Raw genomic sequence first — 12,487 nt, 5'->3', positions numbered from 1 at the left:
GCCAATTTGTTCCAAATTTTTTGCAGCCCTTTGGGGAGGCGTGCTGCATAATGCCACCAACTTTCGTTAAGATATGCCAAAGGGTGGCCGAGAAATGAGCACACTTCCTGTTTTGCATCTGCCATCCAAATTTGATTGGCTGCCACGGCCAAACGCTTAGGAAATTCTAAAAACCGGGTAAGTATTTTATGCAGCTTAGTCCCCAGGTGCCATCTACCAAGTTTGGGAGAAATTGTTCCAGAATTGAGGGAGGAGAAGCATTTTAATTGATTTTCACATAATTCAAAATGGCGGAAAATCTCCTGGGTGAAATATGACGAGACAGGGCGCGTTGGATTCCTTTTGAGCCAAGCATCCCAGCGATACTAAGAATTTGATGATCCGATGTATTGTTCAAAAGTAACAAGCAGAAATGTACCTGTGATTTTGACCTGTTGGTGGCGCTAGAGAGTTTGAGGTGTTGAGTTGAAATTTGGTGACATGATCCTTGAGGCAGCCTAGAATCAGTGTGCCAAGTTTAAAAACCTCTAGTCAGACGGTTCTATGCGTTGCCATAAAATTTCATTGATTTTAACAAAATTCAAAATGGCGGAAAATCCTCAAGGCAGAATATGACGTCATAGGTTGCGATGGATTCGTCTTCAGCCAAGAATTCCTGACATAGTGGAATTTTGTTTCTAGGCCAAACGCATCATGAGATATGAGCCAAAAGACATTTTTCCTAGTTATAGCGCCCCCTAGCGGCCAATTTGTTCCAACTTTTTTGTGGCCCTTTGAGAAGGGGTACCGCATAATCCCACCAAGTTTCGTCAAGATCGGCCAAAGGGCCACCGAGAAATGAGCACACTTCCTGTTTCGCGTCTTCGCAGCCAAATTTGATTGGCTGCCACGGCCAAACGCTTGTGAAATTCAAATCACCGGGTATAACTTTTGTGCAGGTTGGTCCAATTATGCTATCTTCCAAGTTTGGGAGAAATTGGTAAAAAGTTGAGGGAGTTGAAACATTTTAATTGATTTTCACAAAATTCAAAATGGCGGGAAAAATATATGGGCGGAAATGACATCATGGGGTGCGTTGGATTCGGCTTCGCCCAAGGATTCCAGGGATACCAAGTTTTTGAAAATCAGACCAACGGTTCAAAAGTTACAAGCAGAAATGTACCTGGGATTTTGACCTGTTGGTGGCGCTAACGGGTTTGAGGTAGAGGCCTGAAATTTGCTGAGAGGAATGTTGAGAGTGTCTAGAATCAGTGTGCCAAATTTCACAACTTTTTACCAGACGGTTCTATGGGCTGCCATAGACTTGCAGAGGCGGAAGTGGACTGAATAATAATAATAATAATAAATATAGCTGCAAGCAGCAATGTGGGGGCCAAGCAGAATATGAGCCTAGTCGGAAGGCCAGCAGAATGCACTTGGGCCAGGTAATGCCCTTGTGCAGCTTAGTCCAAAGTTGCTATCTACCAAGTTTGGGAGAAATTGCTGAAAAATTGAGGGAGGAGAAGCATTTTAATTGATTTTTACAAAATTCAAAATGGCGGAAAATCGTAAAGGCTAAATATGACGTCATAGGCTGCGATGGATTCGGCTTGAGCCAAGGATTCCAGAGATAGTGGAATTTTGTTTCTAGCCCAAACAGATCATGAGATATGAGCCAAAAGTAATTTTTCCTAGTTATAGCGCCCCCTAGCTGCCAAGTTGTTCCAAGTTTTTTGGGGACCTTTCTGGTGGCGTCTGGCAAAAGGCCACCAAGTTTCATTAAGATCTGCCAAAGGGCGGCCGAGATGTGAGCACACATCCTCTTTTGCGTCTGAGGAGCCAAATTTGATTGGCTGCCACGGCCAAACGCTTATGAAATTCATAAATCCGTGTAAGATTCTTGTGCAGCTTCGTCCACAGTTACTATGTACCAAGCTTGGGAGAAATTGGTCAAAAACTGAGGGAGAAGAAGCATTTTAATAGATTTTCACATAATTCAAAATGGCGGAAAATCTACCAGGTGCAATATGACGAGACAGGGCGCGTTGGATTCGATGTCACCAAGGCATTCCAGAGATCCTAAGATTTTGACGATCAGACGTATGGTTCAAAAGTAACAACCAGAAATGTACCTGCGAATTTGACCTGTTGGTGGCGCTAGAGAGTTTGAGGTGGTGAGTTGAAACTTGGCGACAAGACCCTTGAGGGAGCGTAGAATCAGGCTGCCAAATTTGAAAACCTCTAGTCATATGGTTCTATGGGTTGCCATCGAATTTCATTGATTTTAACAAAATTCAAAATGGTGCAAAAACCTCAAGTCAGAATATGACGTCATAGGGTGCGATGGATTCGTCTTGACACATGGATTCCAGAGATAATGGAATTTTGTTTCTACCCAAAACGCATCATGAGATATGAGCCAAAAGAAATTTTTCAGAGTTATAGCGCCCCCTAGCAGCCAATATGTTCCAAATTTTTTGCTGCCCTTTGGGGAGGCGTGGTGCATAATGCCACCAAGTTTCGTTAAGATACGCCAAAGGGTGGCCGAGAAATGAGCACACTTCCTGTTTTGCATCTGCCTTCCAATTTTGATTGGCTGCCACGGCCAAACGCTTAGGAAATTCTAAAAACCGGGTAAGTTTTTTATGCAGCTTAGTCCCCAGTTGCCATCTATCACGTTGGGGAGAAATTCTTCAAAAATTGAGGGAGGAGAAACATTTTAATTGATTTTCACATAATTCAAAATGGCGGAAAATCTACTGGGTGGAATATGACGAGACAGGGCGGGTTGGATTCCGTTTGAGCCAACCATCCCACCGATACTAAGAAATTGATGATCAGACGTAGTGTTCAAAAGTAACAAGCAGAAATGTCCCTGTCATTTTGACCTGTTGGTGGCACTAGAGAGTTTGAGGTGTTGAGTTGAAATTTGGTGACATGATCCTTGAGGCAGCCTAGAATCAGTGTGCCAAGTTTAAAAACCTCTAGTCAGACGGTTCTATGCGTTGCCATAGAATTTCATTGATTTTAACAAAATTCAAAATGGCGGAAAATCCTCAAGGCAGAATATGACGTCATAGGTTGCGATGGATTCGTCTTCAGCCAAGAATTCCTGGCGTAGTGGAATTTTGTTTCTAGGCCAAATGCATCATGAGATATGAGCCAAAAGACATTTTTCCTAGTTATAGCGCCCCCTAGCGGCCAATTTGTTCCACCTTTTTTGTGGCCCTTTGAGAAGGGGTAGCGCATAATCCCACCAAGTTTCGTCAAGATAGGCCAAAGGGCCGCCGAGATATGAGCACACTTCCTGTTTCGCGTCTTCGCAGCCAAATTTGATTGGCTGCCACAGCCAAACGCTTGTGAAATTCAAATCCCCGGGTATAACTTTTGTGCAGGTTGGTCCACTTATGCTATCTTCCAAGTTTGGGAGAAATTGGTAAAAAATTGAGGGAGTTGAAACATTTTAATTGATTTTCACAAAATTCAAAATGGCGGGAATAATATATGGGCGCAAATGACGTCATGGGGTGCGTTGGATTCGTCTTGGCCCAAGGATTCCACCGATACCAAGTTTTTGAAAATCAGACCAACGGTTCAAAAGTTACAAGCAGAAATGTACATGGGATTTTGACCTGTTGGTGGCGCTAACGGGTTTGAGGTAGATGCCTGAAATTTGCTGAGAGGAATGTTGAGAGTGTCTAGAATCAGTGTGCCAAATTTCACAACTTTTTACCAGACGGTTCTATGGGCTGCCATAGACTTGCAGAGGCGGAAGTGGACTGAATAATAATAATAATAATAATAATAATAATAATAATAATAATAATAATAATAAACAATAGAATCACTATGGGTGCCTTCGCAGCTTCGCTGCTTGGCCCCCAATAATAATAATAATAATAATAATAATAATAAGAAACAATAGAATCACTATGGGTGCCTTCGCAGCTTCGCTGCTTGGCCCCCAATAATAATAATAATAAGAAAACCGACAAACTCATTAGGGGCCTTCGCCAGCTTCGCTGCTTGGCCCCTAATAATAATAATAATAAGAAAACCGACAAACTCATTAGGGGCCTTCGCCAGCTTCGCTGCTTGGCCCCTAATAATAATAAGAAAACCGACAAACTCATTAGGGGCCTTCGCCAGCTTCGCTGCTTGGCCCCTAATAATAATAAGAAAACCGACAAACTCATTAGGGGCCTTCGCCAGCTTCGCTGCTTGGCCCCTAATAACAACAGTCTACAGATGTACAACCCCGATTCCAAAATAGTTGGGACAAAGTACAAATTGTAAATAAAAACGTAATGCAATGATGTGGAAGTATCAAAATTCCATATTTTATTCAGAATAGAACATAGATGGCATATCAAATGTTTAAACTGAGAAAATGTATCATTTAAAGAGAAAAATTAGGTGATTTTAAATTTCATGACAACAACACATTTCAAAAAAGTTGGGACAAGGCCATGTTTACCACTGTGAGACATCCCCTTTTCTCTTTACAACAGTCTGTAGACGTCTGGGGACTGAGGAGACAAGTTGCTCAAGTTTAGGGATAGGAATGTTAACCCATTCTTGTCTAATGTAGGATTCTAGTTGCTCAACTGTCTTGGGTCTTTTTTGTCGTATATTCCGTTTTATGATGCGCCAAATGTTTTCTATGGGTGAAAGATTTAGACTGCAGGCTGGCCAGTTCAGTACCCGGACCTTTCTTCTACGCAGCCATGATGCAGTATGTGGTTTGGCATTGTCATGTTGGAAAATGCAAGTTCTTCCCTGAAAGAGACGTCATCTGGATGGGAGCATATGTTGCTCTAGAACCTGGATATACCTTTCAGCATTGATGGTGTCTTTCCAGATGTGTAAGCTGCCCATGCCACACGCACTAATGCAACCCCATACCATCAGAGATGCAGGCTTCTGAACTGAGCGCTGATAACAACTTGGGTCGTCCTTCTCCTCTTTAGTCCGAATGACACGGCGTCCCTGATTTCCATAAAGAACTTCAAATTTTGATTCGTCTGACCACAGAACAGTTTTCCACTTTGCCACAGTCCATTTTAAATGAGCCTTGGCCCAGAGAAGACGTCTGCGCTTCTGGATCATGTTTAGATATGGCTTCTTCTTTGAACTAGAGAGTTTTAGCTGGCAACGGCGGATGGCACGGTGAATTGTGTTCACAGATAATGTTCTCTGGAAATATTCCTGAGCCCATTTTGTGATTTCCAATACAGAAGCATGCCTGTATGTGATGCAGTGCCGTCTAAGGGCCCGAAGATCACGGGCACCCAGTATGGTTTTCCGGCCTTGACCCTTATGCACAGAGATTCTTCCAGATTCTCTGAATCTTTTGATGATATTATGCACTGTAGATGATGATATGTTCAAACTCTTTGCAATTTTACACTGTCAAACTCCTTTCTGATATTGCTCCACTATTTGCCGGCGCAGAATTAGGGGGATTGGTGATCCATTTCCCATCTTTACTTCTGAGAGCCGCTGCCACTCCAAGATGCTCTTTTTATACCCAGTCATGTTAATGACCTATTGCCAGTTGACCTAATGAGTTGCAATTTGGTCTTCCAGCTGTTCCTTTTTTGTACCTTTGACTTTTCCAGCCTCTTATTGCCCCTGTCCCAACTTTTTTGAGATTTGTTGCTGTCATGATATTTCAAATGAGCCAATATTTGGCATGAAATTTCAAAATGTCTCACTTTCGACATTTGATATGTTGTCTATGTTCTATTGTGAATACAATATCAGTTTTTGATATTTGTAAATTATTGCATTCCGTTTTTATTTACAATTTGTACTTTGTCCCAACTTTTTTGGAATTGGGGTTGTAAGAAATATGGTGACAGTTAATATTTGTAATATCTGTACACAGACACCGACACATGCTCAAGCATAACAATAATGGACATTCAACCGAGACAAAAACACACATACACGAGCAGACATACGCAAAGCCAGATGGTTATTTCATCACTGTTTTGCTTACCTCACATGAACTAGGATCATTAATTTAAAGGGTATGCAGTACCTGTTGTCTCATAAGGGATACATCTATCCATCCATCCATATCTGTAGCCGCTTATCCTGTCCTACAGGGTCGCAGGCAAGCTGGAGCCTATCCCAGCTGACTATGGGCAAGAGGCGGGGTACACCCTGGACAAGTCGCCAGGTCATCACAGGGCTGACACATGGACATAAACAACCATTCACATCTGCAGTCAATTTAGAGCCACCCGGAGCACCCGGAGGAAACCCACGCGGACATAGGGAGAACATGCAAACTCCACACAGAAAGGCCCTCATTGGCCGCTGGGCTCGAACCCAGACCTTCTTGCTGTGAGGTGACAGCGCTAACCACTACACCACCGTGCCGCCCGGGATACATCTACCGGTAATTAACATTAAATATGAGTGTGAGGACATATGATAATTGATATCGCTAACAGGGACAAGATTCAGGACAGAAGGAACTTGTGTTCTTTTGCCGTTTCCCTCATTCCCTAAGTCTCTGAATATCCTTTAATCCTTTATTTAATTTTATAAACAAAGTTGGGCATAATGTAAAGAATAAAACATGAATATAGGATTATACATAATCTATGACAGGGGTGTTGTGGCATGAAGCTCAGGGTTGTTATCACTGATTCCTATAACAGCACTTCCCAAAATGTGTCATTCCTCTATAATGTTTCCGCCTACACTAGCACCTCTGCTGTAGAAAGGAACGGTGCAGGAGCTCGTTTCTACCAACAGTTCAGCACTATGCTATGCTCGGGACGTTATTTTGCACTGAGCCAGTTTTACCATGAGCTCATTTGATGACAGTTGAACTTCACCAATATCCACTATTCAAATACAGTATGCATGGCCACTTCTACTCTGTTTTTTTGTTCTTTTTCTCATATTCTCTCCATACTGTAGTAAATCCCTATTCATTTTATTACTCTTTCTTTGTACTCTGCTGCTGCGAATTTAATTCCACTTAAGTCTGTTGCTTCTACAATGTTCCTACAATGTTTACACCCCACTGCACTACTATATCACACTCTTACACTATTTTATATTTATATATATATATATATATATATATATATATATATTTTTTTTTGGTTATGTTATTTCATTTGTAATGTTAAATTGGGAGGGTGGAACGGTGGTGTAGTGGTTAGTGCTGTCGCCTCACAGCAAGAAGGTCCTGGGTTCGAGCCCAGTAGCCGATGAGGGCCTTTCTGTGTGGAGTCTGTGTGGGTTTCCTCCGGGTGCTCCGGTTTCCCTCACAGTCCAAAGATGTAAGTTAGGCTAATTGGTGGCTTTAAATTGACGGTGAGTGTGAATAGTTGTTTGTGTCTGTGTGTCAGCCCTGCAATGATCTGGTGACTTGTCCAGGGTGTACTCCGTCTCTCGCCCATAGTCAGCTGGGATAGGCTCCAGCTTGCCTGTGACCCTGTAGGACAGGATAAGTGGCTACAGATAGTGCATGGATGACTTATTTTATCACATGTATGGATATGGTATTTAAGAATCATCTCATTATCTCTAGCCGCTTTATCCTGTTCTACAGGGTCGCAGGCAAGCTGGAGCCTATCCCAGCTGACTACGGGCGAAAGGCGGGGTACACCCTGGACAAGTCGCCAGGTCATCGCAGGGCTAACACTTAGACAAACAACCATTCACACTCACATTCACACCTATGGTCAATTTAGAGTCACCAGTTAGCCTAACCTGCATGTTTTTGGACTGTGGGGGAAACCGGAGCACCCGGACGAAACCCACGCGGACACGGGGAGAACATGCAAACTCCGCACAGAAAGGCCCTCGCCGGCCACGGGGCTTGAACCCGGACCTTCTTGCTGTGAGGCGACAGCGCTAACCGCTACACCACTGTGCCGCCCTGAGAATCATCTGAATATCGATAATGTTGTGCTGCTCCTGTAGTTGTAGTTGTCATTTGTGTGAGTATTAATTTAAATTGATGTAACCACTGTCTTTTTGTGATGGGGAAATGCAAAGTCTAGTATTATAATAAAATACAAGGCAAAAAAAGTAAGACTAACAGCTCGTACAAGAGATTTTAGTGTGGCGCAAAGTACAGGAGATCATGAGCTCAGGAGTGACATGCAATGTTGATTTTATGTGTTTGAAAGATAAATACAGTAATGTTTATGCATACGCAGTATGTGTACATGAAAATAATTGCATTTAAATGTCTTGCTAGTTGATCTGCAGAACAGTCAATAACACTCTGTGCATTCTGCTTACATGGGCATTGTTTTCTAAGATGATTATAATACTCTTAGTGAAGCTGAAGCTTATCCTTGACACTATGTTTAAAGCTAAAACTATGTTTAGTTGAGGCTTGCTGATTTTTAGAAATGGATTAAGGCATGTTTATGGATACTGTTAGTCATTTGGCATGTGTGTCTCTCTGGCCGCTGGAGCCCACATGCCTCCAGCAGTACTGCCTGCTGTGTTCAGTCAGTGTTTGGCAGAAGCCTGATCTCTCGTATTGTTTCAGAGAGCAGGTGTGTTGCATGAGAAAAGCACCACAGCTTTTGCATATCCAAAATAATGAAATCATGCCATTAGCAAGTGATGCGCTTTTTCGCCATCCCTCTTTTTGAAGGCTGTAATGGGACTGGGACATTACTGCTGCTTGTTCTGCATGTGTCTGGTTTCATCTCGTATTCCCTTAATGTCCTTCAACATGAAAAGCACAGCAGCTTCCAGGCCTCTGCTCTCTAAAATGATGCTTCCACATTTGAATGTAATGAGTTCAGAAATCCTTTCAGTGCAGATAACATACTATTCAAGTTTAACTTTCTCTATTTGATCCATGCCGAGTATCCCAAAAGCATCTTAGCACAAAGATCATCGTTAAATGATAGCGCGAGCAGCACAATGAACACTCTCTCTCCTAGTTAAAGGGGAACTGAAGGCACATTTTTTAATCATCAAAATTCTATTTATCTCATTTTATAAAATGTAGGAATGCATTTCTGACAGCTATTGTGTCACTGCTATAGCAAGTTATGAGTGTTTGAAATATGCTCTGTAATATATCAGTCCATATGTCAAAGCAATGGCCGTAAACGAGATTCGCTGAGACCTGTGCGAGACTTCGTAGGATGGAAGTAAAACGTACAGCGGAAATCAAAGTGACCAACATCTGCCAACGTTGTCAAAAGATGCATGTAATCAAGCCGGAAGTTTTCCCTGTGTCCGAAATCGCTCCCTACTCACTATATAGGGCACTATATAGTGGGGACGCCATTTTGTAGTGCTGTCCAAAACCTTAGTGAGGATTATGTGGGAAATACGCTGAGTATAATATGTATTTATCACAAAAATACATGCATGTATTTATTATTTTGAAAACCTACCAGCCGCCTGATCTGGCACGTTTTAACTGTGCGACAGTAATTATGTAAATACCAGCGTGGCGGACTCGTCCTTATCCTGTCGTCTTTCCAACTCTTCTCAGTTGGTTCGAAGTCGTATGGAATAATCTCCATGTCACGTATGCGAGGGAGGCGGATGTATGTGCAGAAGTATACAGTTTAATAAAGTGCAGAATATATATACAGTGAGACAAATATATACACAGGCAAACAATCCAAACCGGCAGGCTAGACCAAAAACGAGAATACAGGCAAAAGGGTCGGTCGAGGCGCAAACAGTACATCAAAAGCTAAGCGAGGACAAGAATGAGAGCTAGGCACAAGGATCGTGAAACAGGAAATCAGGACAACGGGTAGAAAGGCTCGGTAATGCATACATGCGTATCATAATACTTTGCGATGCAAATGCATCAGCACAGTCCTCAAATAGGCAAACACATAGTTCCTTAATTGAGCTCAGGTGCGCCTTGTTCACGGCGCGCGCGCAGACCGAGGCGCACCTTCAGGTGCACACGCCACAGCACGCAGGACTGACACACCATCACTGATGAAGCTGGCAAATCTCGAAATTAATCTAAATTGGAATGATATGGAGATCTGGCTGCCGTGTAAACAGTTTTCAAAATGGCGGCGCTGACACTTCACATTTGAAATCTCGCACAAGTCTCGTGAAGATCGCGCGGATAAGCGACGCCTGCCATGGACCAAGCTAACTACGTACATTCAACATGGCTAAAAACCAAAAAGGCTGATAAGTGTAATATAATATGCCAATACGAGTCACAATATCAGGTTAATAAAACCGAAAACGTAATTGAATAACACGTTAATTAAGACATAAAGCAAGTTTAAAAATGACTTCAGTTCCCCTTTAAGATGCTCTTAGTGTTAAGAGGCTTTTGGGAAAGCCACCCCTGTTCTGCTTCCAGTCTGTTGTATGGCTGAAGGACCTGGATTAACCTGAACCATCTCATCTCATTATCTGTAGCCGCTTTATCCTTCTACAGGGTCGCAGGCAAGCTGGAGCCTATCCCAGCTGACTACGGGTGAAAGGCGGGGTACACCCTGGACAAGTCATCAGGTCATCACAGGGCTGACACATAGACACACAACCATTCACACTCACATTCACACCTACGGTCAATTTAGAGTCACCAGTTAACCTAACCTGCATGTCTTTGGACTGTGGGGGAAACCGGAGCACCCGGAGGAAACCCACGCGGACACGGGGAGAACATGCAAACTCCACACAGAAAGGCCCTCGCCGGCCATGGGGCTCGAACCCGGACCTTCTTGCTGTGAGGCCACAGCGCTAACCACTACACCACCGTGCCGCCTTTTAGTGTTAATAATTTATAATAAACATAACTATGTTTGTTCAAGGGGTGGCACGGTGGTGTAGTGGTTAGCGCTGTCGCCTCACAGCAAGAAGGTCCGGGTTCGAGCCCCGGGGCCGGCGAGGGCCTTTCTGTGCGGAGTTTGCATGTTCTCCCCGTGTCCGCGTGGGTTTCCTCCGGGTGCTCCGGTTTCCCCCACAGTCCAAAGACATGCAGGTTAGGTTAACTGGTGACTCTACATTGACCGTAGGTGTGAATGTGAGTGTGAATGGTTGTCTGTGTCTATGTGTCAGCCCTGTGATGACTTGGCGGCTTGTCCAGGGTGTACCCCGCCTTTCGCCCGTAGTCAGCTGGGATAGGCTCCAGCTTGCCTGCGACCCTGTAGAACAGGATAAAGCAGCTAGAGATAATGAGATGAGATGTTTGCTCCAACAGCACCATGAGTATAGCTTGTTTATTTTATTCGGATTAATGTGTCATAAAAAAGGATCTGTCTGTGTAAATCACAACGTTGAACTTTATCATGACTCACTAGAAGTTGAGAGTTGTGGATGAATTTGTGGTGGTAGTAAAAAATTTCCTGGCAGATACACCAGAGAAGGGATGTGGGTTTTATCAACATGTTCCCATCCAGATACAATTTGCATGAATATTTGTTTTATTACTGAGCAAAAAGGTCTGTTGACCTTCATAAGACATTTTCGTCAGGAAAGCGGTAGTGTTTGTACAGATTTAAAATTCTGAGGAACTCCATTTGAACCACACGAGATAAAAACTTCAGCTTACCTTAGGTGTCCTGGAATATTTCCCAGTTCTAGCATCCTTGATATAAGCAATGTCCAGAAGGTCTGTCTCCTAAGAGAAAAAAAAAGGAAATACAATTTTAATGACATAAAAAGCACAAACCATTTCTTAGTCGCATGTATATATAAATACTTAACATAGAGCATATTTGGGACAACATCAGAGCAAGAGTAAATGTGATATCAACATAGTATGAGCCTGATGGGTGGAGAGTCAAGGGAACAGCAGAACAGGAGGGGAACAGCATTAGATTGCAATGGCCGGATGTTATCTTAAGATAATTTAGCTGGAGTTCCAGCCACAAGACAAACTACAGTCATTTCTTAAATCCCACAGTGACTCCAAACGGTGAATCAGACCACTCTATACAGTAAATACACTACCGTTCAAAAGTTTGGGGTCACCCAGACAATTTTGTGTTTTCCATGAAAAGTCACACTTTTATTTACCACCATAAGTTGTAAAATGGATAGAAAATATAGTCAAGACATTTTTCTGGCCATTTTGAGCATTTAATTGACCCCACAAATGTGATGCTCCAGAAACTCAATCTTCTCAAAGGAAGGTCAGTTTTATGGACCCTTTTCACGTGACGTCACGACAAACGCGGCCGCCATTTTGGACATGTACTACCAGTAGTTTACCACAGCCAACATTGAGGAACGGCAGCAAAGAAAGTGTTTATTTTCAGCAAGACTTCCATCATGCCACTATATTGTTGTGCACCTGGATGTAGTAACCATCAACAAACAAGGCAAGGGTTATCATTTTATCGGATCCCGGTAGATGCTGACCGATGGAGAAGATGGATAGCGGCATACCAACGCTTGTGTAGTGACCACTTTGTTGGAGGTAAGACGAATAAAATTAGCCAGAAAAGGCATTACATTGCTGTTAACATTCCATTCTACTTTACTGTAATTATGATCTGGCAGCTATTTACACCGGATC

General features: G+C 42.9%; 1 protein-coding gene across 1 annotated transcript in view; it reads right to left on the bottom strand.

Moving 5' to 3' along the window:
* Window positions 1-12,487, bottom strand: part of LOC132883769 (1-phosphatidylinositol 4,5-bisphosphate phosphodiesterase beta-1) — a 454,963-nt gene that overhangs the window by 341,623 nt on the left and 100,853 nt on the right. Inside the window, exon 3 of the mRNA XM_060917764.1 lies at window positions 11,519-11,587. Within this exon, the coding sequence (XP_060773747.1) occupies window positions 11,519-11,587 (69 nt within the window). The remainder of the gene's footprint in view (window positions 1-11,518; window positions 11,588-12,487) is intronic.

This window comes from Neoarius graeffei, chromosome 3 (assembly GCF_027579695.1).
Source record: "Neoarius graeffei isolate fNeoGra1 chromosome 3, fNeoGra1.pri, whole genome shotgun sequence".
In the NCBI taxonomy this organism is placed as follows: domain Eukaryota; kingdom Metazoa; phylum Chordata; class Actinopteri; order Siluriformes; family Ariidae; genus Neoarius; species Neoarius graeffei.
This window is presented reverse-complemented; position numbering and strand designations above follow the sequence as displayed.